This window comes from Penicillium paradoxum (genome assembly GCF_028828445.1).
Source record: "Penicillium paradoxum strain IBT 22861 chromosome Unknown utg000003l_segment0_segment0, whole genome shotgun sequence".
Lineage (NCBI taxonomy): Eukaryota > Fungi > Ascomycota > Eurotiomycetes > Eurotiales > Aspergillaceae > Penicillium > Penicillium paradoxum.
This window is the reverse complement of record NW_026643181.1, coordinates 2,979,563-3,007,359: the sequence shown is the minus strand read 5'-3', so window position 1 is coordinate 3,007,359 and position 27,797 is coordinate 2,979,563. Positions and strand designations below refer to the sequence as shown.

The following is a 27,797-nucleotide window of genomic DNA, read 5'->3' as shown; positions in this document are numbered from 1 at the left end:
ATGAGCTATACCAAAATGCTAGCCACAACGATAATCGAGGTCTCCGCACATCTAGATATCATCTCCACCGATCTTCCTATCTCCGCCTCAAAGACCCGAGTCACCTTCCTCCCCAAACCACACGCAGCCCCCCTCAAAGCCGAACCGTTACCCACCTATGTCGACGCGCCGACAACATGTCCCATCACAACCCGCCTGACGGCAGAGAAAATAATGGATATTGTGGAAACCTATGGCTCCCATGAGCGTACAACTGCAGCTGGAGAATGGCTCGGCCGGTCGTCGTTCACACCACGCGTGCAGACACATATTGCGGTCAACAGGGTGATCCCTATGGTACTGCCTGCTTTTCCAATGAAGAGCAACAATCGCATGGACAAGGTTCTAGGCCCTCTTCCAGATCTGGGGGACGAGCTTGGACTGGCACGGTTGGCGAATCTCTGTCGGGATATCAAGGCTGTATACCGCCCCGGTGCGATTGTGGTGATTGTTACAGATGGGATTTGTTATAATGGTATGCTTGGACTCGCCGTATTCAGCCAACCAGTATGAGGAATTCAGAAACTAACTCGGGCTTTGAATCTAGATCTTACAGGGATTTCGGATGAAGAGGTCTGGGACTATGGGAATCGACTGCGGAAGATCGCCGTGGAGAAGGGATATGCGTGTATCCAATTCCACCGCATTATGAACATGTTAGGGCTCTATACTGGTGCCCAGATCTCCAAGGCAGAATATGTGAGGCTTTGTGATTTATCGAGGACAGAACTTCATCGGCGGTGCGGACGGCCTGGATTTGATGTCGACAGATTCTTGAAAAGCGACGAGGATTATCTCCGGACTTATAACGGTAAGTATATACAGTCCTCCGTCCAATACTTGATATCTAATTCCATGCAGGATACGATAAGTTCATGAAAGTTGATTTAAAATTCAGTCCAGTGACCAAAGATTGTACGGGCCCTAAACAATATAAAAAGAGAATCAAGACGATTGCAAAGAAGATGATTGTCCGCGGAGTGGTAAGTAATTCAGTTGATTCTTTATTTAGACAAGTAACCCGATTACTGATTTCATGATCATAGGAGTACGCCGAGCTCGTACGCCAGATATACCCAGACTCACTCCGTCTCTCCATCCACCCGTCATCAGGGCAGACGAAGCTGTCCTGTCCCCTTATCCCACAGGCGAACTCATTCTCCATGAGTCCCTGGCACTGTAGCGTTGCAGTGAGAGCTAATGGAGCCTTTATCACAGCTCATAAAGCCTCCCATCGGGAGAAGTTTGACCTGGTTAACAGGGATGGTCACCCATATTTCTTTCGTGAAAGCTCGCCGCTCTTCCTTTGGGAGGCCTCGGTGGACTTTGAGCACCATTACGGGCAACATTTGGTAATTCGGACACAAGATGCGATTGGGCACGACCTATCTGACTCTGACTTGGATAAGTTGGCGCTTTTGGCAATTCAACACACAAGTGTGACGTTCATGTCTATATGATTTGGATATTCGGACAGGAGAGGTATGCATAGTCATCTTAGTTAGCAAGAAACGGTCATTGATCACTTCCCCGGTAGATCAAAACAATGTCAATACGGGGCACTTTGTAGGAATTCACACGGAGAGTGTGGCGTCTTTGTCTTGCAGACTGCGGCAATGTTGATATGGATCCCTCGCTTCCAAGGGTTCTATATAATGATAATCAAGTCCTTCGTCCAAGGAGATATTCTTGTAAACTTCAATGTAGTTCTATCGACGAGAAAGGGAGAGTCCATCACAACAAGAAGATTGCTATATGTGGTCCCAAGTCTCGAGTCCACAATCCACCGATGTAGCCGCCTTGAAACAATTGGACTTACAGCGTTCCAGATCTTGCTCCTATAAGGCATTATAAAAAAAAAAAGTAAAAAAAAGGATTCTACTCGTCTCATTGACAGCCTCACATCCACATCTACAAGGCCACAGGGTACTTGGGCACATTTCATACATCTGTACAGAAATAACAGAAAGACTAAACGCAAAAGACAAAATACATACACAGAGAGACGGGCAGAGACAGGAAACAAGGGCATGAAGGACCAAAGCCAAAACCGGCTCAGGCAAAAGATTCCACCCAGTTCCAAATTAATGTGCAAAGTCAGAAGGACCAATGATTCATAAGAGGGCCTCCAAGCCAGCCAAAGAGGTATAGAAAAGAATTCGTCCCAAATTTGGTTGTCCCAGTGCCATTGAAAGTAGTAAAGGGATAGGAAAAAAAAGTATTTGGTGAACAAAAGGGGGAATATTTCAGGGAAAGAAAAAAGAGAAAAAAAAGACGCGACACACGCAGCGACAATTGGTAGTTGCTCGGAGTATCATGCTGAGAAGAAAAATAGACGGTCAAAAATTGCACAGAAAGAACAGATACGTGGTATGTGACATGTATTTCCGTGGGGGATGATGGACAATGAAGAAGAAGTTGTTTTGTGCAGTCTCTGTCCCTGCCTCTGGCAGAGGATGGGGAGGCCCTCTGATTGTCGTAGGGTCCAAAAGGGTGGGGGTGATGAAAGGGGTGGTTTATACGTCGTGTTATCGAAAGCGCATCTAGTTCCATCCCAAAGAGTTCTCCGCCATAACGGGGGCGCTGATCATCTGCGAGCGAGCGGTTCCGCGACTACCTTGGCTGGGAGCACGGCCACCGGCAGCGAACATCGAGCCACCGGCAGAACCTCCCTGGCTCATCTGCTCGACGGTCGAGCTGGAGCGCTGGTGCAGCTGCTTTCTCTTGCGGTAGCGGCGGGCAACCCAGAACATACCAGCACCGTACGCCGCAGCACCAGCCACGACACCAACTCCGATACCAACGGAGCTAGCCTTGGCCTTGGAGCTGCCGGTAGAGCCATCGCCGTTGTCATTGTTGCCATCATCCGAACCATTATCGGTGCTGCCGTGGGTGTGGCCACTAGTCGACTCACTGCTACTACCACTAGGGTAATTGCCAGAAAATTCAAGAGGGATTGTCGGGTCAACCATGGCCATTAGGGACTGAATAGACTCGCTAGACTGGTGGTAAAGAGCAGAGTTGGGGTTGACTTTCAGGGCTTTCAGGGCATCGACCTTATCGCGGGGGAAATAGAAGATAGCAAGTGTGGCATTGTATCCGGTAGCCTGCCAGTTGTAATAAGGCTCAAGAGCAAACATAACTGGGCTGTCCTTGGCAGAGAGAGCTGGCAAGGCCTTTTCAATGGCCTGGGGGGTGTAGTTAAAGATCTGCGACGACGACAACGGGGTAGTTGCCACAAAGGACCAAGGCAACTGGTTGTTGAATCCAAGCTGAAGCAAGACAGTATCAGACGGAGCCTCAGTGACGTCGTTTGACGGGGTGATAGAACCGGGGAGCGATGTTGGCTTAGGCTTCTCGGTCTCGCCGGAGGTAGAGCTCTCAGTAGTGGCAGCCGTAGGCATGATAAGGATGGTCGATGGCATCCAATCATTTTCATTGGGTGCAGAGGGCGCAGGCGTCTCGATTGGCATAGTCTGGGGCTCCACAGAGGTCTCGGCCGTGCTCGATTCGCTCGTCGATGTTAACACGGGAAGAGGGGGTGACGATGGGCGGAAGGTAGGCGTGGGAACCTTCGGTGTCTCGTGAGAGCTACTGGCGGGAACAGATGCAGTAGTGGTAGATTCCAAGACAGGGGCCGAAGCGGTACTTGAACCAGAGACGGTGCCGGATACAGTGCCGGATACAGTGCCGGAGACGGTGCCGGAGACGGTGCCAAATCCAGTGGTCGAGGTAGACTCCGAGCCGGGCAAGTGCGGGACGGGAATCGACCCAATAGAGTTGGTGGGGGTGGGGATACCACCAGTATTGGTACCTTGACTCAAGGTAGGAATTATACCAGTGGATTTGGACGGCAGAAGGCTACCGTTAGGCATTGTCGCAGTCGGGATCAAAGCAGTACTACCGGCGCCCGAAGAAGTAGAACCATCGAGTAAAGAATCCACGCTGGACGCGATGCCGTCGAGGAAATCATCTGCACTTGAAGATGCGGTAGGGGTGGGGGTAGTCGAGGGCAAGCCAGTGGTGGAAGCAGGAATGCTGACTGGGATGGTAGGCAGACTATAAACTTCCGAGGACGGGGTCGCACTGGTGCTGTTGCCTGTGGAAGACTTCTCACCCAGGCCCAAAAGGTCAAGGAGATCTAATCCCGAGCTTGTCGCGGTTGCGCTTGCGCTCGGGCTGCTAATCATGTTGACACTCGAGGCAGCAGGCGTTGCAGTTGAGGAGCTGTTGGTGGTTGTATCGTGGAAGAGTTTACTCAGGCCTGATCCTATTTCACCAAGAGGACCGTCGGTGGTTGTAGCGGATGCAGGGGTAGACACTTTGGACGATGAGTCGGGGGTGGGGATCACAGTTGGGAGAGTTGAAGAAACAGAGCTGGCAGTTGAAGAGACAGAGCTGGCAGTCGAGGAGATAGAACTAGCAGTCGCGGAGATTGAACCAGCAGTCGCGGAGATAGAACTGTCAGTCGCAGAAATAGAACTAGCATTCGAAGAGATAGAACTATCAGTCGCAGAAATAGAATCAGCACTCGAAGGGATAGAACTATCAGTCGCAGAGATAGAACTAGCAGTCGAAGAGATAGGACTAGCAGTCGAGGAGATAGGACTAGCAGTCGCAGAAATAGGACTATCAGTCGCAGAAATAGGACTAGCAGTCGAAGAGATAGGACTATCAGTCGCAGAAATAGGACCCTCAGTCGCAGAAATAGGACTATCAGTCGGGGGGATAGAACTAGCAGCCGCAGAGATAGAACTGGTAGTCGAAGGCGTGGAGCTGGTAGTCGAGTCGCCGCCAAGGATGCCACTCAAACCTGATTCCACCTCACCTAGCAGGCTGTCGATAGGGGTTGGAGTCGGAGAAGGCGTGGTCGAAGCCTTAACTGCCTTGTCCACGGTCGATCCCTCCTTGCTCGTGGTTTCCGCGTCGGCGGAAGCGACCTCGGAGTTCTCCTGAGAGGTGTTCTCTGTGCTCGAACCCTCAGTCTTCTCGGTAGTCGTGGTTGTGGTAGCAGTTGGCTCGCTACCAATGGTCGTAGTACCGGTGATACGGTGGGTGATCTCGGGGTTCTTAGGGTCAATCGAGATGGTTACAACAACAACCTCTTGTCCCTCTGTGGGTTGGATAGCAGCAGAGCTCTCGGGAGTGGGGGTGACCTCTGATTGGGTGGAAGAGCTCTTGGTAGAGACAACTTCATTGAGGACACTGTTGATGAACGAGGCGGGGTCAGCATCAGCGTTTCGGACGGCGTTGTTGCGAATCGTGCGCTTGACATCCTGTGGGAAGTCCCAGCGCGGGCGCTCCACATCGGCTTCGGGGGCATCCTGAGCTGCGACAAGCTCAAGGCCACCTACAGCTAGAAAGGCTGCAAGCACAGAGATGGCGTTTGGTCGCATGTTGAACGATTCTGTACGTGATAGCCCAGAGCAAGTCCAAGGTCGGTGTACAAAATGCGATGGATACCGTCTGTCAACACCTCATGGAAAATTGTATGGTGTGACAAAGGTTATATCGCCTGGAATATCCGGGTTTCCAATACAACCAGACTTCCGACAGTTGTGATATCTTCACAATTGCAACACGGTGATTATCAAGACTATCCAAACGTCTCGATGGCAACCGATGAGACAGACCGAATGGGCGCAATCAATAACTTCGACGATAAATGAATGGAAAGGGGGAGTTCAATAAATTTGAAACGACCCCCAAAAGGTAAAAAAGCGAGTGTGGGCTTGAAGAAGCTGTAAGGAGCGAGCGACGACTTTCTGTAGAACCGCCTGGGCAACGGGATCAAAGAAAGGGAAAACGGGCGATGCGGGCGACCGATGCAAGGGGAATTTGCCCTGGTCGAAAACGCCGTCGAACTAGGTCAACAGGCGAACACAGCAAAGCAGACAAGGGAGAGAAATAAAGGAGTGAATAATGAGTGAATGAAGTCGAGGATCGGAGAAGAAGATAGGATCACTCTTAGGGGGGGGGAGGAATGGGGGGGCGGGACACGTTGTGGCAGCGTCAACAAGGGTAATTTACTGTAATTTACACTTTTTTAGGGTATTTATGATATGGCCCGGGCGTTTTGGCAGGTGCGTGGGTTGTGGGCACGCACTTGCCCCTGAGCATTCCCCATTTTCTGGGTCGACATTTTGTGTATATACGGTGTTGTATGTACGGAGTACCTACTCCGTACATATAGGCACATCAGGTATGTACTCGTCTGAACCCGTATAGCTACCTAAGCTACTATAAATACGGCCGACAAGATACCTAGGGACCCTGCACGCCAGATATCGCCAAGGCAAAGTAGTCAGTCAACCAGGTAATGGACGATGCCATGCATTAAGCCGGAGTGGGAAATTAATTAGGGAAAGAATAAGCATCCCTATAGGCCCAGCTCTTGATCGGTATGGAGTACCTGTACCTCTGACTGCATCTCGCCTTGACATGTATCATATCGAGACCGTTGTACAGGTACTCTGTACTCGGACCCTATTCGCCTTCTTTCTTTCTCCCACGCCGATCGGCTCTGCAACGACCAATTCAATGTGGAATATGTGCTGGCCATTGCGAATGTCGGGGTTGACGATCTTTGGGAAACACGATGAGATCGTACTCCGTACCTCGATTCATGTCCAGATTGAGCGGGGACTTAGAGTACAGGTATAGTTTATGGCATGTATATCATATATATAATGTCAAAAAATATACTCCGTACTTCGTATCAACATGTGTTATACATATATCATATCTGATGCAATGGCTCAAAAGAAAGAAAGAAATATACTCCGTACAATGTATCGCAGTCTGGAGAATGGACTCCGTACGGAGTATATACTCCGTACTCCCGGGCACAATGGCATAATTGTGCACTCAAACAGCAAAAAGCCCAGAAATTCCAAATCAGGGTCTGGAAAGCGTTTTTCATTTCGCAGGCCGATCAGTAGCCCCAATAGCCCCGGAGACCATTGACGAAGACCCAAATGGAGTCGGAGCTAACCCCAGCCAAGCCGCGCATCATAATCTAAAAGATCAAAATGCGCACATCTCAAGGCCTTTCCCAGCACCGTTTCCGTCCGTCGCAAGGTCTAGCCCCGGGGGGCGTCGACTAAGTGGGTCGAGTCCACACACGCGTTCCTGGAAGTGCCCGCAAGGCCCAAGTGCGTGGCTCTTGGGGGCGCTTCTTTACCACCTCCAAGTGTATCCGATACACAGGCCTTTGCGCCAGGCACCCGGCTCACATTACCATTCTCGTTAGTGGCTTCAGCCCAGTCTCGTGCACTTAGCTCTTTCCGGCTTGGGATCAACAAAGAGATCGAATCAGAGGTGCATCCTAACTAGCCGCTGTTGCACAGAGTCGGTAAAAAAAAAGAAAAGAAAAGTTGGATCGTGCTGTGGATGCTGTGTCTGAAACTTGATTTTGTTATGAAGTACTCCGTACTCCGTGCCTACCTAGGTACATACCTAAGTACTGCAAATTCACGGGACCGATGTTTACATCTGTCTATAAGTATCTTGAAAGGTGACATCTCTGCTGGTTCAAGCCGTGGAAGTAGGGGATGAGCCCTGGCTTCAAATTGGGTCGTTAGTACTCCGTACTCCGTACGGAGTACATACTCGTATCCAACAGATATTAAGGATGTCTCACCCCGTACGGAGTACAGAGTACACAATTAGGTTGTCTCCAGAATAATACGGATTAGATTAATGGGAACTAGCACGAACACCTGCTAATGGTCTATTCCACCTGATTAGCCCGTGATATCGACAGATTGGATAGACCACGTGCCTCTCCGATCGGAATGGAGGAGTTGCGATTTCCCCTCACTCCTGTCGTCATTTTCAGATGTCCAGCATTCTTGTGTTGGAGATTGTGCTATCCAATGCCCAGTGGAGGGAACCTTCCTAATTAGGCCGAGTCATATTCGCCTTCGAGAAATGCCTCCTTTTCCTGCCCTGAATTTCCACCGATGATCCAAAACTAAACCTTCGGGGCTGTGGCTGCATGGTGCACGGAATCCCAAATTCGAGAAATCTTTCAAGATGCAGGAACAAAGAATTGACCCCTGGGGGGTTAAATATAACTAGCTCCGCCCCATTCTCTTTGTCGTGACACTTGTAGATCCCGATTCAGCGCAGGGCTCTGACTATCTTCTCTAGCAACACCTGAATATAGTACTCCGTACGGAGGGATCTTGGAAATTAACCATCTCGTTGTGCCCATTTATAGGTACCTACCCGGAACGGAATATGCTTTCCAGGGGCTCATCAGTCGTACCAGGGACGAGTGGCAACGCTAGTCCTGTTCCTGAACGCTCTGGCTTCCGTCTCCACCCGTCATCCTTGGTTTCAGCGTGTATTGCCTGGAAAACAACAAAAGTTACACGTAGTCAATGGTCGATCGCAGTGTAATATTTCTCGGCTGTAAATTACAAGATCATGTGATCGCTACGTTCGCACATTGGATTCTTGTCCCGGTGGAGAAGAAAAGCAATGAAACAACTCCGGTGGAGTTGCTCTGCCTGACAACGGATTGCATATCCACGTCATCTTCATCTCCGTAGTCCACTTCAAAGTTTAGAACTGCGTCCATTGCCACCCTTGGTAATCAAACCAGAAGCCTCGATTTCCACGTCCGTTCCCTTGGGGAGAGCCTTCACGCAGATGCAAGTACGGACCTAGAAGGGCCAGGCCCAATGTTAGTGAGAAACGGTCCGCTTTGCCAGGTATACACGTGGGGGGAAAAGAGGCGAGTTCCAAACTGGATCATATCTCCTATTGGAACGCAATTTCCTTGAGGTGATGAGTTACTTACCGGCTTGGGGTCCGAGAAGAAGGTTTCATAGACTTCGTTCACACCAGGGTAATCAGCCATGTCGGTGATGAAAATGTTGAGCTTGATGGCATCGCGGAGACTTGATCCGCCAGCCTCCAGGACGGCATTGAGATTGTTCAGGATTTGTCGCTATACGTTATATGTGTCAAAAAGGAATAGGTCGCAAGTCAGATGTGCGTGTCTTACTGTTCGGTCCTTGACGCTGCCTTTCACGAATTCACCTGTGGTCGGGTCTACGCCCAACTGGCCAGAACAGTAAACCACGTCACCAACGACCAGACCTTGGGATAGGTATGGGGATGGGGGTGGTGCACTCTTGGTGCTGACGGGGGTACGTGTTGCCTTGGACATTTTTAAGGGATTTGGGAGATTTGGGAGATTTGGGTCACGGAGAAATCAGAGGGGAAATTGTTGAGACCTTCGATTTCGCCCCCTGGGGTTTCTGTGGGGATTGCTAATCGATAGCACCTTACCCCACACTCGATTTACCGAACACTCCACGGCGAGGTGGTGTGTAGAGGTCATCACTAGTTATTCTGTTTTTCAGTGGGATCGTTGGCGTGGGATGGCGTCATTTTGGATTTTTTTATGCCGTTGGGGGGAGTTCGAGAATTTCGTCAACCGATATCGGCACTCGTGATATATATCGGCATGCAACATCCTTGAGTCACCCGAGGGGTGTGTACTTGACCATATATACCACACCAAAACAGTAAATATTTCAGAGACGTCAAAACGGAGAACACCAAGCCCAAGGACAAAATAGCAACACGCAAAGTGCTTGCCGTATGCATGAAACCACCGGAAATTCCAACCGTGGCCAACCAACACCGGAAGACATGTGGGATAGGAGGTGATTTCTCCACTGCAATTGCTTGGCCAATTTGAACCCTTGTACCAATCCCATCTGATTGAAAGAGCATCGCAGGGCACGCTCATAGAACGAGAAGATAATATGGAGGGTTTAGTCCGATCGGTGGACTATTGCTCGCCCACAAGCAGGTGGTATTATCGGACTAGAAGGTAGGAAATATTATCTGCTATCGTTCCCCCTCACAAGAACAAGAAGTTAAGTTGTCCACGTACACCTAGACATCGTAAATATGCGCAGAGATACGTAGGTAGCATATACTCACCAGGAATACCCCAGCGCAGGGTACGATATACTATATCCGAAGAGCCGGCTACTTCCACGTGCCATTTATATAAAAAACAAAACTCAACGCTAAGTCAAAATCGACATATAATCACCAGAGGATTGATATCATCTAGGCCCAAGGCATTTTCCAGGCAGCGTTATCATATGTTACGAAGTATACTGGTGTTATAACTGGAATGCAGATACACGAAAGCAGCAACAAAACATTCCCCACATTCTATCTCTACCATAGAGAAATGGTGCGCTTACAGAGACCATCTTATATCTTTTGAATGCGATTGAGGGACCTCATAGGGTTATGACAGGATCGAGGGAGGTTTATCCATGTGATTATACAATATAGGAGCGTTCATTGATATCCAAGATAGAAGGCCCTTGAAGGGCCTCGGTAGGTCGTAGTCAAATTTGGTTGTACAGGTTAATAGAGCAGTTAATGACAGAATATTCCATCATCCCAGCATGTTAGCTCAGGGGAAGAGCGCCGGGCTCATAACCCGGAGGTCCCTGGATCGAAACCAGGACATGCTATGTCTACTTCTTTTCTTTTTGCTTTTTTCTCTTCTTACATTCCCCATATTCATCATTATCTAGATGCTTAATAAATTTCGGATTCATAACCACCCAGCATGTTAGCTCAGGGGAAGAGCGCCGGGCTCATAACCCGGAGGTCCCTGGATCGAAACCAGGACATGCTATATGTCTATTTCTTTTTGCATTTTTTTCCATCTTCTGGATGCATCACGTCATGCGTACCTCAAACTACCTAATATCGAGCATCTTATCATCACCCAGCATGTTAGCTCAGGGGAAGAGCGCCGGGCTCATAACCCGGAGGTCCCTGGATCGAAACCAGGACATGCTAAGCATTCGATTCATATCTTTTTCTTTTTAGAGTATCTTTTTTCTCGGGTTCCCGCTCGGGTAGACTGTAAATTTGCTCGGGTAGACTCAAACTTCGGAATAGCCCAATTAGGAAAGACACATTTACACCTCTACTGGGCTATCCTTTTTCTCAGGGTCCTTCACTTTAAAATATGTTTATTAGGGCCCCTTTAGGTTGGAAATTTAGGATTTTAGGAACTTCAGATTATATTCAATAGGTGTTGGGAGGTTTGGTATTTCTCGCTCCTAAAATTTAGAGTCTATCCGAGCCGTATGCCTCTTTTTTTTTCTTCTTCTTCTAGCTGTAATGACTAGGCTATAGGCCCCTTCAGGTCCTAATCTTTCAACCAATCAGCATGTTAGCTCAGGGGAAGAGCGCCGGGCTCATAACCCGGAGGTCCCTGGATCGAAACCAGGACATGCTATTTGTCTATTTTCTTTTTTTGTCATTTTTCTCTTTCATGATATCTTTTTGTCCCGTCATACTCAAATGATATTCCTCTTCGTTCGGAGACTCTGTAGACTTGAAGCAATTGCTTAGGCTCGAAGCTCCTATCCGAAAGTACCTAGGCATGTACCTCATTTTTGACTAAAACGGGATTATATACGGAGTACCTAGGTACCTACCTAGGTAGGTGTAGTAATAATTTGTTATACAATGTTTTCATTTTTTCCAAAGTGGTACCCGTTTCATTCGTAACCCGTCTGCGGTCCAGTTGGGCACAAACCTAGCCGATCTCAACAAATAGTGTACCGGTATGTGTCATGTGTCATATTCTAGGTGACTTTCAGGACATTTCGAGCACTCACACTAATGAAACCACATAGTTACTAATAAACGACGTTATGTACCTAGCCATGAGACAACATCTCTGCTATGCTGCATGTCTAAATAGCCAAACTATTATATACTGAGACTCATGGTAGGAGGGAGGAAAACTTCCCATAGAAAAAATAGGCACATACCTTTTAGGTAGATATAGCCATATACTGCGAATTTGATAAGAATAAAAAAACTCGCCGTACAAGTCACATATAGAAGGGTAGAACTGATTAGGAAGTTCTCTGTAAGTCTTGCCATTTTGATATTGGGCAAATGACTACTTGAGTCCATAATCTCAAACTTACTTCAACCAATCAGCATGTTAGCTCAGGGGAAGAGCGCCGGGCTCATAACCCGGAGGTCCCTGGATCGAAACCAGGACATGCTATACCTCTATTTCTTTTTCTTTTTTGCTCCCCGTCAATTCTCTTGAGAAACCTGTGTCTTCGTCATATTATTCTTCTCTGCACTTGCATGCAGGCTATCCTTTTTCTATACTTCACTATTTACACATTTCACTTTGAACAACGCAATATAATCGAGAAAAGCTTGTATGTAGAGCCAAGTGTACATATGTGATCTCGAGGATCTCTCTGCTGAGATTGCGCGCTGAACGTGCCAATGTCTCTTCAACGCCAGACTCTACTCTCGGGAAAACCCGTCAAGTATGTCAAGCAGAGAGTTCATTTTCATCACATTATGATGTCCGTTAGTTTCCAACCATGCGAACTATTCTCCGCTTCCATTGCTTCCCTTGACGGAGATCGCAAAGCGACCAGCAGGGTCGTCTATCCGCGCTTTGCGAGCATAGGCATGTCGATGAAGGGTGTCAGCCAATTCAAACTGGAAAAAGACTTCCTCTCGATCAGTGAATTTCAGTCCCAGCTTTCGGGAGATTGTAGAACGATAACCTCCCATGCTTATTTCGCTGAGTTCACCGCAGTGACCTTCTTTCACGATGGCATTTTTACCAGCCATATATTCTTGCAGTTCGCCAAATTTCTTCTCCCAGGTTTCCTGGGTGTGCTTCTGTCTCAATTCATGAAGATCTTGGTAATACTCGCGAAGAGCAGGATCGGGTGAGTTACGAATGTCGTTGAAGGTGTCTCGTAGGTTCTCAGCCCATTGGCGCATAACTGGATTCTTATCGAATAGGTATTCCCGAAAATCAAACCTTCCACACACCGCATCTGTATTAGGAACGCCAGTGAATCCTTGCCATAATGGCAGCGCGAGATTGATATGGCTACCGGCCTAGAGCCTTGTGAAGTTTGTGGGTAAAAACTCGTCTAAATGAACCCCTCTTAGCGTTTAAAACATCAGACTCATCCACATTTCCTGTAGGTTTATGAGGAGTTCACTCTCTCCTGTGGTAACAGCATCGTGGGTAGCAAGTGTAACGAACACTGATTCCATCTTCGCATTTGAATCCTATATTGTGTAATGCAATGAGCGCTGGAATCCTCGACGATATGGACTTTTGTGAGTGGCGATTCTGACACAGACTTTGATAGCTTGGTCGCCATAGACCCAGAAGCAACCAGGGATATTCCATCTCCACAGAATGTGGAGGTAGACACCGACATAATCGGAATCTTAGGGATTACCCCGGAGTCCATCCAAGCTTGGGGAACAGGGTTAATAAAGTTCCAGGAAGTCTCTCAATCCTAGTTTGGGGGAGACCTATCCTGAATAGGTGAAATGATCAGTTTCACATATGTCTCTCCTAGCCGGAGACAAGCTGCTCCCAAGAACATTTCCCATGTCGATGGTATCAAGTATATCTGCATATCTCTTGTTGTATTTGGCTCTGACCCGAGAAATAAGTTGCCGCAGAATCGAGGTGCGATCGATGATTCTAAGATTTTTGCACTGGAGTGAAGGTGGGATAGTCTGATGAGTAGGAATGCTAACCTTCTTCCTCTATTAAGACTTGAGGGCTGAGATTTATAGCGTGGTTCCAAAAGTTATGAGTATTATACGTGTATAGCGTATCGACAGTAAAACGAAAAGCTGGATTAACGAACGCGAATCGAACCCGTGAGGCCGCTGGAGAAAAGCTACCATATAACCCAGGGAAAATAATAGCTTATGATTGAGATAGTGGGGGTTTTTAATCTCTATACATTGGATAATTATCGAGGATGTATTCTCCGTTGCATCGAAAGCATAAAGCACGCATATAATGATTTCTAATATGACCGAAGCTCCCGCATTTTGTGCAGAAAAAACAGAGATGTTGATCATATCCGTCTTGTATATAAGAGCTGTAGTTGTGAATGGTTCATCCATGATATCAATCAACCGTATCGGATCGGGTGGAAGGTTTAGGATGAGGGTATATTTGTCATTAAGAAAGGTGATTGTGTGAGGCATCTGGGGAAAATGAACATACAAGACAGCCATTGACTTGTAGTGGTGTCATATTGCGCATTGAAAAACAAAAACAAAAAAAACAACCCCAATACCATGCTCGTAATATCCCATAACTCCTACCTACATGCCGCATTGGAAGATGAGACGTCTGCGATGACGATGTTCATCTGTGACATCATTGCTGACATAACTGTCGCGGGGGAGCCGAGCTGTGGAAGCTGATTGGCCGTACTCCACGACGATCCGGAGTCCTCTGGTCCTCTGGTCTTCTGTCTTTGTTTCATCGCCCCTTGGTCCCTTCTGCTTGATGCTCTATATGGCAGAGAAGCTCTGGGAATATTGCCACTGTCCAATTTACGACTATCATTTTGGTTTTTAAGAACTCTCCACAGGATCAACCGGGCCAACATCAAGACTCCTCTCTTATCACTATACTCCACAAGTGGATCAGATCGACAACAGGAGCCATCACTTACAACGGTATACTGTGAACATTATCAGACTTTTGATAACGCTAAGAGCTATTTCTTGGTGGGTTTGACGGAATATTCCCGAGTTCTGGCGCACGCGCCCAAGGAACAATCATGAGTTCCTCGGTTGCAATATCAATCAGAACGCCCAACACTCGGGTCCTTCGCCCACCATTCGCCCAATTGGTGCCCACCCATATCTCACAGAGTCGGAGTATGTGGCGGTGTGCACGAAATAGCCAGGACAAGAGCACAGAGCGCACATCGCAGCGTGGTAGGGATGAGCGATACCCTCCATACAACCAGCGGATGTCCGAGACTCGATATGACACCACTACTAATCCCAACCCTACGAACTCAAGCTGGAGCTGGGAATCCTGGCGATCGCAATCAAGCTTCTCAAACCTATCTGCTGGCTCAGAGAGGGAATCCCGGGATTCGGATTCAGGGCACACGCAAACGCACATCGAGTTGTTGAGAAAGTACATCGAGGCAGAGCCGTACAGCGCCTTATTTGGGCGTAGATTAGATCCATTTAACAACTTCGGCCAATATGATACTTTATGGAACGGCTTTTTGCAATCGTTATCCAGAACAAAAAAGTCCAACAACACCAAATCCCCACGAGCAGACAAATGGCAACCAAAAAGTTACCCCAATCATGTTGGACTTCAGTATGATCCCATCAGTGGACGTATGGTGCCAATATCATCACTCACTGGATATGGATCAAGCAAATTTAGAGCAAGACCCAAATCCCAAACAGTGACGGACTGCCCCCAGGTACTGAAGTCGAGGCAAACTTTGCCTCGGACCCCAGTTTGACAGAAAACGGACAAGTCCAGCCAGGAAGCACGGGATCAAATCCTATAGCTCTGTTGAGCTCGCAGTCAACAAGTGATTACCCTCCAGGTAGCGAACTGGAGACAATTTTCAATGCAACTCCTATCATATCTCAGGATGCGCATGCCAAGACTCAAAATTACCAGGCAAATGAGAGAAAACCTGATATGGGTTTCGATTGTCCCCTTGGAAACGAATTAGACTCATTATTAGTTTCTGAATCTGATTCTTCAGTACAAACCCAGCCGGACAGGTTCAAGGTAGATGAAACCCCCAATGGACTGAACCTGGATGCCGGGTTGAGCGTGGGCACCAGCGTGGAATGCTCTCCAGGCAGTGAACTGGAGGCCAAATCCATCTCTCATCCTGCCAGCCGCTGTGTTCGGAGCCCTCCGTCTAGATTAGAGACACAGTGCCCAAATAAGCAACTGGGAATTTCCGTTGATTGCCCGCCTGGGAATGAGCTAGATGCTAAACTCTCTTCCGAAGCTACTGGGTTTATCCCCAAGACAGATAATCCTACCTATAAGGATATCAACAAAATCACTCATACATCTCATCAAGGAAGCTTTGAGTGCTCGCCAGGGAGCGAGAATGAAACACGAATTGTGTTTGAATCAACCAGCCAGGGCGTTCCCGAGTCGAAAGCACAGACTCCAATTAATTGTCCTCCTGGAGGTGAACTGGAGACCAATTTCATCTGCAATCAAGCTTCTGCCAAGGGAAAGGTTTTGCAGGCAGACATGTCCCCTAGCGTTGATAGCTCCCCCGAAGCCAATATCGCTGTCGATTGTGCACTCGGGAATGAGTTGGAGGCCAAGTTCATTTGTGATATGGCGAGTGCTAAGAGTTCTGATGGGCGTGAGGATATGGGGGCCTTGAATGCTGACGAAATTCGTTCTCGTTACGTTCCTTCGGAATCAAATACAAAGCCACCCCTGTTGGAATCTGATGCTTCAGAGGACCGTGTAGGCGATTCTATCTTGCAACGTCAGAACCCAGCCATTGAAAACACAGAGCAACCACCGATTTCTCACAAAAGGAGCCCTAAATTTCATATTCTTGCTTTCGATACGTCGACATCGCAGGTTTCAGCGACGGAAGCAGACTCATTCTTCGGTATCGACAAGGATGCCCGACCAAATGAAATTTTATTCCGACTACACAGCCCTGCCAAGTTCATACCCTATTTTAAGAAGATGGAGGAAGATGGGTACGAGATTGCAACCGGCGGGGGCAATATTCTCGTCTTCCGCAAGGCCCAGAGCGATCCTAGTCATACTTTACCCTCCAGTACCGCGACAAACCAAGACCCATCAATCCATCCAGATGTTGTCGAATATCTTCTCCACGATTCCCTAGACCCCGCCAGCGTATACCCCGGGGGTCCAAACCCACCCACCACTGAGGTGAGTGGACAGTAGGACCGTCCCTTCAAGTAAATTTTTAACAAGTCGACTTAGCCTCCGACGCCCGGACCATTCAACCTCGAGCCCGAAGTAACCCAGAATTCGGAGTCTACGTTTCGCAAAGCAGGTCGCAGAATGCTCCTAGCAGGCACTATCACTGCAGCGACATGCTATGCCATCGGAGTCGTAACGGAGTTCTTCCGCACCGGTGGACAGGATGGGCGTGGAACCGATGGGCTCACTGCATTTGAGGCGGATCGGCGTCATCGAGAGTAGACCGTATTCATGGTGGATTGTACTCGTATCTAGTATGATCATTGGCAAGTCAGACATCGTTTCAACCTCAGGAAGTAAGACTGTGATGCATATAGAGCTGTAACTATGACTCATGTGTTGTGACTTGCAATATTGGCTTTGCTTTTGAATTGTGAGATGAAGACAAGTATCATGCTAAATCCTGGAAACAAGTAGATGAATGGAAAATATGGCGGGACTGCAGCATATTCATCCTCGTTTATAGTTCATTTCCTCTCTTTGTGAGGCTATGCCCGATTATAATACTGCGTCTATAGCGAAGAAACCGTGTCAACAGAGGATATTAGCGAGAGAGCTTGGAGTTTGATTTGATCAGGATGCCTTGATTTTTTCTTTTGAACAAAATTGTATTGGCAGTAAAAATACGTAGAAATCTAATGCAGTATCGTGAAAGTCCCGCGCAGTCAGTGGCAGGTAACTATGCACTGTTGAGATGCAAAACCAGTGTTTTGAATAAAAGATATTTCTATACACATCCAATTTGTAAGGGCCACACAGTGGTCATGTCGGAAGGATGCGATTAACATAAAAAAGAACAAACCCACCTATGTGCATTCATGCCAAAAAGGACTGAAGAGAATCAAACGCCAGGTGTGAGAGGAAATGGACATTAGACTTGAAAGCCCATCAAGCAGTCAATGCAAAGCTGAGCCCCATTAACCCCATGCCCGCAACGGCGAACCCAATTCCCATTCCGCGGTGATGAGTGAGACCGAGTCCCTCACTGAACAGTTGCAATGCAACTGAAGTCATGACCCCGGCGGTGGCGGCGAACATGCCCCCGTATATACCCCACGAAGGTCCAGTGACATCATCGCTGCCGTGTTGGCCAGTGCTCCAGATCCAAAGAGCAGCTAGACCAGCACCGGCGGGTTGACTGATGCCTCCCAAAAGACTGGACCAGAACATGGCTTTCCAACGCGAGCCGAGAGCGAGGTAGAGAGGAAGTGCCATGGCGAAGCCTTCTACAATGTTGTGAATGAACAATGCCAAGAATACTGTCAGTCCAAGAGTTGGACTGGCATGGTTGGTCGCATATGTAATAAAACCCTCGGGAAGTTTGTGCAGAGCAATGGCAAGCGAGGTCTGGAGACCAATGGAAAGGAATGCGTTTTGAGGGACATGATGATGGTGGGGGTTGCCAGTGGCAGATTTGGGGCGTGTGGAGCTGATGTCGTCCCCATGATCGTGGGGTTCGCCATGATAATGATTCTCGGAATGGGTGTCTAAAACTTGAGACGAAGCAGATGAGGCGACGCATGGGTGCATATGATGTTGTGCCGAGATATTATCAAAATATCCCCCATCCGGTGGGACAGACGTTTGTTCATTGCCAACGTTAGTTTCCGCGCGGGAGATTTCCGACTCTAGTGGCACTGAGATGCTGTCACGATGCAATAGGCTTGGTCGTGTATGTTCATTAACGGTAGATGGTGGCAGCACCTTGGTGCATTCGCGGCCACAAGTTTGAGAAATTCCAAAGCACGGGCCGTTCTCGTCACAGGTGGGCTTGACGCCGCCCATAAGAGAAGTAATGCGGCGCGTTAGCATGGCCTGCATCGTTTCGCGGCGTCTGGGCGCTGGTTCAGGATGTTGGCTGCGCTGGACCACCGCGGGCATTGATTTGAAGGAGAGATTCTGGCTAGGGCGTAAAAGCGGAGTTTGTTCGGTATGTCCATTCGTATGGCTGTGTGCATGATGATCCTCATGTCGGGGCTCAGCGCGCTCGGGATCACTTTCCGATTCGTCATGAGTATGTGCACAATCAACAACATGAGATGGAATGAATCGGTGTGCAAATGCAGATACAATCTGAATGCCTGCTACTCCAGCAATGAAAAGTCCAATCAAAATATATGCAGATACAGCGGGTGAGAAACCGGCGCGCGTTAGGTACTGTTTCGAGGTGGGGAGCATGCTATAGAGGGAGGTGAAGAGCTGCTTAGAATTAGCATTGAAGACTTGCATGAGAAAGACAACTCACCATAACCCCGGCACTAAGACATAGCGAAGCCGACAGAAAGTTACTACTGTTGGCGATCTGGAAGCTCTTGCGATGGGAAAGCACCCGCACCACCACATCGACGCAGATGACAGTCGAACCGAGGACACAAGCTGAGTACAATTAGTGATTGTAAAACAAAAGACCGGTGACACTTACCGACGCCTGAGACGGCGCTCATTACCCAGCCCCGAAGATCGTTGGCAGCCATGGCGAAGTTGAAGAAAACGGAACACGGTGATGTAATTGGCAATGGGCACCGGCGGGGGGGCGGTCAACACTTCGCCTCTTTGAAGAGCAGTGAACAGCAATGAACAGCACTGGAGGGCAGTGAACAGCAGTGAAGACGTTGAAGCCATTGAAGGGTTTTATGCAGACCTGAATGCATCTCTCGTCCCCAAGGTTCTCATCTGCGCCCCTCTCATGGCTGGGATCTGGGATGTGATTGACTGAGTGTCCAAGTATGCAGCGTTAAGATGCAGAGGATCGAAGAGTCAAAGGGAAGTTGCCTGACTGCTCTCTGACTACGGAATATCTCATACCTAGGGCATCCCTCTACCTATAAAGTATCATGTCGGCTGATATTGGATCTGCAAGGCCAGATCATCGAGGGCATCTTGACGTACGCAGGGGGCACGAGGGGGAGTCTTGGGACAAATGACCATCCCCGATGATTTGAATCAAGAACTATGCCTGTGATCGGGACTTAGAAGACCGGAAGATAAATGAGACACCCTTCTCCAACAATATAGTCGAGGGTGCACCAGTGAACCCTCTGATTGGCCCGTGACTCTCCGTCTTTTCATTGTCTCCGGTTCCTGGCTTCTCTCAAGTCAACGCTTCAGATCAAAACATTAGGGGAGCCATGTCTAAAGCAACTCTGGCCGTCATCGCTGCTGCTAGCGCAGCCACTGGAGCCGGTGTCACTGCACTGCTCTTCTCCGGCAAGCCCTCCAAGCAGCAACAACAACAGAATCTGCCTCCGACACCTACAACCCCCGACCTGAAACTGCCCTCAACAATCCCAGCCCCGACCCTGGCAGCCAAGGCAGCCACTGGCCCTGTCGATCCCGCAGGAATCCTCCAATATGGTTTCCCGGGACCAATCGCCGACGAGTTATCCTCCCTCCCACTCCACGGCGCTTACGACCGACGCACACGTAACCCATCCTGGGTCGCGGAACACATCACACCGGAATCTCTGGCCGTGAACAATGCCGACCGGAAGAAGAGCACCTTTGTCGAGGACACGACCATCCCATCGATGTTCCGCGCCAAGTTGTCCGACTATTTCCGCTCGGGCTATGACCGCGGACACCAGGTGCCAGCGGCGGACGCGAAGTGGTCGCAGGATGCGATGGACGGAACATTTGCGTTGAGCAACATGTGCCCCCAGGTCGGAGAGGGCTTCAACCGCGACTACTGGGCGCACTTTGAGACTTTCTGCCGTGATCTCGTGAAGCGGTATCCCTCCGTCCGCATCGTCACTGGCCCGTTGTACCTGCCTCACCGTGACCCCGATGGCAAGTGGCGTGTGAACTACGAAGTTATTGGCAACCCGCCTAACGTCGCTGTGCCGACTCACTTCTACAAGGTCATCTATGCCGAGGATGGCACCAACTCGCCCACAAGCAAGGTTGCGCTCGGTGCTTTCGTTCTGCCCAATGCGCGCATTTCGAATGATAAGCGTCTGACCGACTTCGAGGTTCCTCTTGAGGCCGTGGAGCGTGCCTCGGGTCTGGAGTTCGGCTCTAAGTTGGATCTCAGCCGCCGTCGTCGTCTGTGCCAGGAGGTGGCTTGTCAGGTCACCGTGCGCGAGTTCAACAATGCTAAGAAGCGCTCTTGAACTTGAAGCCGCAGATGAGGACAGACTGAGTTCTCCTATTGACTTCCCACATGGCTTCATTGTATTTTTCAGAACATTGTATTTGCATGGTTCGGGCGTTCATAACCGCTCCGGGCGGCAGTATCAGTATATTTTTTTTTATCGTACACACAATCCAGAATGGTCTTTGATCTCATTTCTGAATCTCAGTTGCTCAGCATTGGAAGGCAACCCCGTTCTTCTTCCCCATATTACCACCTTTGCTAGCAAACCCGGTTCCCTCGGAGGATATCTCCACCAGACCGGGTTGGATAGCATCCTTATCCTTCTTCTTAGACTTCTTGGTCCCATTCCCATTCCCATCTGGTTTTGATTTGGCCGTAACATCCGCCTCACAGACATAGCATAGAACTTGGCCATGCAGAGCAGCTGTTTTCTCCTGCTCCTCTTTCGAGGCGTGTGGATCGGGGACATGGTGTTCGTGGGGGGTCATGAATTTCGTTACACATGGAGAGCATATGACATGGCCGCAAGGCTTTGTGACTGTTCGTAGGGAACTATTAGCATCCAATAACTGTATCGACTTCCTTTCCACATACGTATCGCCTTGAGCCCATTACTCAAGTTCTTTTTGCAACTCGGACACACCCTGGATACAGTTCCGTCCGAAGCCTTCTCTTCTGTAAAATGAACCTCGACAAGCGACTTGAGCGAGTAGCTATGCTTACTCTCATCTGTCGAGCCGGGGCAGATAGGCGTCAATTTGACAGCCTTGTTAGCGGCTATTTCATTCGCATCCGTATTCGGCGTGAGAGATGGTACCCAGAAGGAGGGGAGAGCCGATTTGCTGGATTCAGACTGGAAAGCAATGTTAGCCAGAGTCCTCTCTCCCATTGAGAACCAGAGCTTCTCTAGCTTCTAGCCAAGCCACAAACCTTCTCCATCTTCAACTCCCTCCTCACCCTATCCATCTCCTGTGCAGCAACCCGCGCCATCTCCTCCTCGCCAAGCTCAAAGACTCTCTTTCTCTTACCATCAATCTCCACCTCTCTCGCCTTAAACTTCTCCAAAGCCTCCGACTCCTCAGCCTTGCGCTTTTTCCCCACACCCGCACCACCCTTATTCTCCAGCCCCATAGAGACAAGCTCGAAATCCTTCAGATCTCTTTCTTTCATATCAGCGAGCGAGCGCTCTTCATCCTCCGCAATGCGTTTCCGCGCGTCGTCGCGCTCTTTTTCGAGTCGCTTGATCTCCTGGCGCTGCGAGAGGAGATCGTTGATCGCGCACTCACGGCAGAAGAGGTCACCATTGCTGGCGCATGCGACCACGGGTGCTCGCGCCGGTTGTAGACATAGTCGGCACGAGCCAAAGGCGAGGAAGCTGTCGCGGCCGATTGCGCTGTGTTTTGTACCCCATGTTGAGCGCAGTAGACCGCGCTCGTAGGAGGTGAAGTGGGGAAGAGAGGTATTCCGCTTGGAGTGCGCCATTGAAGGTTGATGCTTTGGGGAAGGGTACTTCTTTGGTGTCTACGGGCAGCTTCGCAGATGGCGTAATGGCTTTTTGGTCGGGGAGTTTGCGGTCGGTGGCTGACGGAGACCCGTGATTGGTGGGATGGAGTTACCGCCTGGTTCACCGCTTTGATAGGTCTGGTCACCGTTTCTCTCTGTACGCTTGTCTACACCTGGACATATATATATATATTTTTTTGAGGGAAACAGAAAGAGAGATAGCTAAATCATGGTCATAATTCGCTTTTGTCTATCGATGATTGCAAAGTCTCGGACTCGAATCAAAAGCATACTCGAAATGAAATGCCGAGGCCATGAAGAGATCACAACACGCCCATGCATGTGGCCTGTATTGCAGGTCCAATTCAACAATCCGACAGAAAATGCATAGAATTCCCATTCCCATAAACACAAATACAAACAAAGATACAGAGAGATGCTCGATGACCCAGACCGAACCGAAAACTTATCGCAAAACCGGGATTCACCGTATGTCAATGCAGGAGCAGAAAGAAAAGTCAAGCAGTGAGAGAAAAAAATTGAGTTGCAAAGTCTGAAAAAAAAAGGGGGTATAATAATCGTCAAGCAGAAGATCAAAATCAGAATGGTTAGGATGTACAGAAGAAGGAAAAGAAGATAGGGGTTGATAGGAGGAAGAGGCGATGAGAGATCAGGCGCCTACGGCCTGCTCACGTAGGTTTTCGCTGGATGGTGTATCAAGAATTCGTTCATTGATAGACGTAGAAGATGGAGAGGGGGAGCCGTCGTGTCTTGGTGCGGAAAGATGGCCCTTGGAGACTGTGGAAGAGGGAGAAAAGTTGATGGGTTCGGTGTCTTGGAGATTGGCATCGCGAGTCGGGAATGAAGTGACCACTGGGGAAGCCGGGCACCCGATATCTTCTTCTGGTTGCTCTTGCTCTTCCTGGGCATCTTTGAACTCTGCCAGATCGTCGTGGGTGCGCACGCTTCGGCCGGTGGCGGTGCTCGTGCTGCGCAGCGAGTGAGGTCGTTCCGGGCTGCGGTCGGTCACCATTGACTCACCGCTGCCGATAGGAGTAGGTTCTGATGTCCGTGGCTCTTCATGTGGAGTGGGCTTGCGAAGCTTGAGGCGCTCTTCCGGGGGTATGTTTTGCCATTCAGAACCGAAGGTGATGATCGACGCTTTCTTGCCGTGTACGGTGAAACTGGGTGCCTTGCGAGGAAGAACTTCGCCTTCACCCGATACTTGATCGTCTTCCTCCTGCCCAGTGCTGGATATCGAGCCGCGTTTTTTCTTTGAGTGTGAGTGGCCTTTATGAACATGCGAATCACGAAGGGTGCGATGAAGGCTGCGACGTACGCGACTGGGTTTATCGCTCTTGTCGCTTGGGGTTGCGTCAGCTTCGCTGGATTGTCCGAGGATTGCGTCAGGTGCGATCTCTTCGTCCCTGCAAATTGATGGCGAGGCCGGCAATTCTAATAGACCAGCTTCCCTTAGAACGCGTTCTTCACCGTCATCGAAGCTCATAGGCAATGTCAGTTTTGACGTTTTAGATGCAAGACTAGCTCCATCCCACCGACTAGCACGGCTGAGAACGGATGCTTCACGCTCGAGTTTGATAGTCGTCGGATCGGGCGAGTATGACTTCGCACGTTCGGGGACACCCACAGCAGAGCGCCGCCGACCGACGCGAGATATGTCGGATGAAGTGAACGATGCCGGGATACTGGGACGACGAAGTTCCTGTTTCGAGGGTTTCGCCAGTAATCCAGTCTCTGACGGCTGCTCGGCCGGAGTCGCATTAGTCTCAGGGGTATCATCCGAGACAGTATGCATGATACTACCAGCTCGATCCACACTTGGCTCTGATGCCAAAGACGGCCCAGAAAGAGAGGCCAGACGTGCTCCATCCGACTGTGATGGTGTCGGTTCAGCAACCGACCCGACCCTACTCTCAACTGCTTCATCGTCCTCCCCTAAATCTCGCAGGAGAACCTGGCGGTAACATTTACTACGCCAGATATCTTGTCTCACCCATTTGATTTTGGCAGACAACCGGCCTGCAGCCAGGATCACGCTTTCGCGGGCCCGAGCATGAACCGGAGTGAGAAGCTGCAAGTGTCGAGCATTTTGTAACAGGTCTTCCAGTTGCTTTTGCAATACGGACAGCTTTTCGTTTCTCTCTTGAATCTTTTGGCTCATCAACTGTTGACGGGCAGCAACAAACTCGGCAACAATGTCGGTATCTATGCTCGGCGAGGGAGGCTCTATGTCCGTCGACTGGTGAGATTTTTGTGAAGAAATCGAGCTTAATCGTTGGCTCTTGCGGTATCGCTGACCTTCATAGTTAGTGGCGATCATTCCCTTGGTGCGCACACCAGTGGTTCTGAAGGCTGCAGCATAATTAAGATGCGCAAGCCAGTCATTCATTTCGGGCTCAGAGCTAGCAAGGAACGTCTCCTCCATCGCGTTGTGTCGTACAAACGTGAATGCGTATTTGTGCTTTTTGTAACTCGAGTCCATGAGGGCAACGGTGTCGCCAGTTGACACGATATTGTCCGGCTTAAACTCAGCAAGAGGTGGGTCGAAAACAAGAGTCCCACGACGGCCATTCTTGACATATGCCTCATTCTGTCCCATAAGTTGGCGCACCCAGTTCACATTGCGGAAGAAGTAGAGCTGAGAGAATGTGAGGATCGCTCCCCATTCCTGCCAAGGTGATCTGGCTTTCTTCTTCTTAGGATCTTTTCGCCAAAGCAAGCCGACCTTGGCAACTTTGATATCCACTAGACCGGGATTCGAGTCGAGCGGACTGTCCAAGCTAGCCGGCATGAACGCATCAGGACGAGAGCGCAGAGAGATGATTTGCAAAATCCCAGACTTGGTGAAGGCCTGGTGAAGAGCATCCATATCTGGTGGCCCCGCAGTACCAAAGTGATTGTACGTATCATCTAGATTCATGACATCCTTTAGACTGGGGCGTAAGGAGCTCAATTTGCCTTCCAGGATGAGCGAATATGGATCGACAGGCTCCCGCGCAATCCGGGCAAAGTTCTCAGTGCTAGTGCTTTTGAAAATAGTGCGCCGTGGCTTTGCCAAATGGCGTTCAGGCAGATTAGCGTCTTCGACGTGGATGAACGGAGTGTATGAGATATTCTCATAGAAACATTCAAGGATGTCCTCCGAGATCCCCTCACTCCGACTGATCTTGATGTAGTCCGCTTTTTGCATCTTCCGTTTGTTGTTCTTATTGAAAACGTCGGTATGAAGGATCAAAAGGGAAAACGCAATAAAGTATGCATTATCGGAGGCTGTGAAGATGCCTGGGTTACATTCGTAGTAGCGATCAGCAAACGCCTGCACAAAACGATCAATTTGCTGTGTTTCTTTCGGAAGCTCGACTTCCATCAAGAGCTTGCGGATTGACATGTCGAGGGGGTCGCCAAAGTATGAGAAGGTTCTCATATATTTGCGTAAACAAATCTTAAAGAACTCCTCATCTGATTGTGCAAGAACACCCGCTATTATACCACGGGGTAGTTTTTCTTCCAAACGCTCTAGATACAAAGCGGGCGTATCGTTTTCTTCTCGTTTCGGGATTGCTGGTAGCTCTGCTTTCAAGGTGGGGGTAGATGCCCCGCCAATTGCGGGAGAACCATAGCGAGGAGCGGGCGGAGAGGAGTTTTGTCTCAATCGCTGCGTGAGATTGAACATGTCACTGAAACTCTTGCGGCCACTGGTCGAAGTCGAGGTGCGTGCCGAAGACGCTAGATATGGGGGTATAGACAAGTCATCTTGATTCTCGGCCAGCGATCCCATGGTGGAAGAACGTCCTCGGTTTTTGAATGATGGATTGGATCGCACCGAGCGAGTGGAGTTTGTCGAGTCGTTACGAAACAGCGGCGGTACAGGTGTGGTAGCAAGTCCCACGGTGGAACGGGACGGTGAATGCAGCGGGGAAACTTGGTCATGACCATCTGATTGCTCGGATTTCGGTGTATCTACCGGAGGGAACTTATGACGACTATCCACACCTCCAGCTGACTGTGAGACTTTCGGCGGCAGAGGGAAAAGAGGGCTTCGGTTTCGTTTCAAGCGTGGCATCCGGAATCGCTTGGCCGTGGTGGAACTTTGGCTGTCGCGGGGGAAGTACTTCGGGTTACTGTCTGGTCACCCGAGCTCTGATCTGATCGGGACGACTCAGAGATGCGGGGATCAACCACCGACGAGCGCTGAGAGTCGCTCGGCTGCTGCTGATTCCCGCCCCGGAGTGAGTTTATTGACAACCGTCCAGGCTCTTCGGTGATACTTTGCGACATAGCAAGGGTCGAATCGGCCATTTGGGAGTCGGTTGATCCTTGACCTCTCCGACGAGATTTCGCAGGTTGTTCCATAGATATCCGGGACATTTCCTCCATGGACTGTTTTCGAGACGATGGCCGAAAGCTGAGCTTGGATCTCTGTTTCACGGGTTGGTCGAACTCCTGACTGGTTGGGGCAGTGGTAATGATTTTTGGAGCTTCAGTCGGTCGACACAGTCAGCTAAATCATCCCACCAAGCAGATCGTCAAGTGTTGTACTTACGCGGCAAGGAAGGAACTGGGGGAGTATCTTGGCCCGCCTTGACGTAAGACTTTGACAGTTGGGGGTCGGATGCATGGCGTAATCTCATGAAGCTGAATCGCTTGTGGCGTAAGCCTGGAGCGTCCCCCGACGGTGCTGCGAAGTCCGAGTGAGCTATGCCATTTGATCCCTGATCATCCAGTGGTGGAAGTGCGGTGGGCTCTGGGGTTTCCAATAGACTGGGCGAGCGAGGGATTGACTCGGACAATCTGGGTTCAGCCGGGGGCAAGGACGAGGGAGGTGTTCACTGCGACGGGACTGGGTGGGTTCGATCGTGCTCTGTCTCTTGCCATCGGCGACGAGACGCAGTCCTTTCCAATGCATGATGGACAGAGCGCAAGGCTAACAATCCATGAAAATGGGCACGTTACCACGTTAGATGATGATGATGGAGGACATGGCGTGGATCCTGACGCGGTGGGATCTGGTGGAGAGAGAGGTCGTCAGCCCTCGCAAAAAGGGGAACGCGGGAAAAGGAGGTTCTAGATTTCCTTTCTGCCGCCCTTTTTTGGGGAATTGTTTCGGTTTATTTTTGGATTGGAGATTGAGAAAATGCCGCCATCTAAAGGGGAGAATTGGAAATGAACAAGGCAGACGAGTTTGCATTCAGCGACCTGAGCGTCGGGTAATTGCCCGGGGTTTTGAGATCGCGTCCTTGGTCCTTGGTACTTTGGAGGACTCCGTGGTAGATCGTAATGGGCTATATGGGCTAT

General features: G+C 49.6%; 9 protein-coding genes across 9 annotated transcripts; 3 read left to right on the top strand and 6 right to left on the bottom strand.

Annotated features, from left to right (window-relative positions):
- On the top strand, positions 1–1,499 carry N7457_003020 (isocyanide synthase family protein; the record flags this gene model as incomplete). The annotated part of the gene is made up of 4 exons (XM_057174066.1): positions 1–514; positions 587–850; positions 901–1,022; positions 1,086–1,499. 4 exons carry the CDS (start codon positions 1–3, stop codon positions 1,497–1,499), a joined length of 1,314 nt encoding a protein of 437 aa, XP_057034217.1.
- A 1,083-nt stretch (positions 1,500–2,582) lies between these two features.
- N7457_003019 (putative mucin family signaling protein Msb2) lies at positions 2,583–5,435 on the bottom strand (the record flags this gene model as incomplete). Its single annotated transcript, XM_057174065.1, has 1 exon — positions 2,583–5,435. The coding sequence occupies one exon, from the start codon at positions 5,433–5,435 to the stop codon at positions 2,583–2,585; it is 2,853 nt and encodes a 950-aa protein (XP_057034216.1).
- Positions 5,436–8,603: 3,168 nt separating this feature from the next.
- Positions 8,604–9,220, bottom strand: N7457_003018 (uncharacterized protein; the record flags this gene model as incomplete). Its single annotated transcript, XM_057174064.1, has 3 exons — positions 8,604–8,711; positions 8,849–8,998; positions 9,056–9,220. The coding sequence occupies 3 exons, from the start codon at positions 9,218–9,220 to the stop codon at positions 8,604–8,606; spliced, it is 423 nt and encodes a 140-aa protein (XP_057034215.1).
- Positions 9,221–12,462: 3,242 nt separating this feature from the next.
- On the bottom strand, positions 12,463–12,867 carry N7457_003017 (uncharacterized protein; the record flags this gene model as incomplete). Its single annotated transcript, XM_057174063.1, has 1 exon — positions 12,463–12,867. The coding sequence occupies one exon, from the start codon at positions 12,865–12,867 to the stop codon at positions 12,463–12,465; it is 405 nt and encodes a 134-aa protein (XP_057034214.1).
- A 1,928-nt stretch (positions 12,868–14,795) lies between these two features.
- N7457_003016 (uncharacterized protein) lies at positions 14,796–17,107 on the top strand (the record flags this gene model as incomplete). Its single annotated transcript, XM_057174062.1, has 3 exons — positions 14,796–15,273; positions 15,363–16,831; positions 16,886–17,107. 3 exons carry the CDS (start codon positions 14,796–14,798, stop codon positions 17,105–17,107), a joined length of 2,169 nt encoding a protein of 722 aa, XP_057034213.1.
- A 666-nt stretch (positions 17,108–17,773) lies between these two features.
- N7457_003015 (Zn(2+) transporter ZRT3) lies at positions 17,774–19,359 on the bottom strand (the record flags this gene model as incomplete). Its single annotated transcript, XM_057174061.1, has 3 exons — positions 17,774–19,084; positions 19,131–19,261; positions 19,308–19,359. 3 exons carry the CDS (start codon positions 19,357–19,359, stop codon positions 17,774–17,776), a joined length of 1,494 nt encoding a protein of 497 aa, XP_057034212.1.
- A 654-nt stretch (positions 19,360–20,013) lies between these two features.
- Positions 20,014–20,994, top strand: N7457_003014 (DNA/RNA non-specific endonuclease; the record flags this gene model as incomplete). The annotated part of the gene is made up of 1 exon (XM_057174060.1): positions 20,014–20,994. One exon carries the CDS (start codon positions 20,014–20,016, stop codon positions 20,992–20,994), a length of 981 nt encoding a protein of 326 aa, XP_057034211.1.
- A 193-nt stretch (positions 20,995–21,187) lies between these two features.
- N7457_003013 (putative RING finger domain protein) lies at positions 21,188–22,460 on the bottom strand (the record flags this gene model as incomplete). The annotated part of the gene is made up of 3 exons (XM_057174059.1): positions 21,188–21,516; positions 21,573–21,831; positions 21,909–22,460. 3 exons carry the CDS (start codon positions 22,458–22,460, stop codon positions 21,188–21,190), a joined length of 1,140 nt encoding a protein of 379 aa, XP_057034210.1.
- Positions 22,461–23,151: 691 nt separating this feature from the next.
- Positions 23,152–26,801, bottom strand: N7457_003012 (Arf family guanine nucleotide exchange factor SYT1; the record flags this gene model as incomplete). The annotated part of the gene is made up of 2 exons (XM_057174058.1): positions 23,152–26,623; positions 26,689–26,801. 2 exons carry the CDS (start codon positions 26,799–26,801, stop codon positions 23,152–23,154), a joined length of 3,585 nt encoding a protein of 1,194 aa, XP_057034209.1.
- Positions 26,802–27,797: the final 996 nt, after the last annotated feature.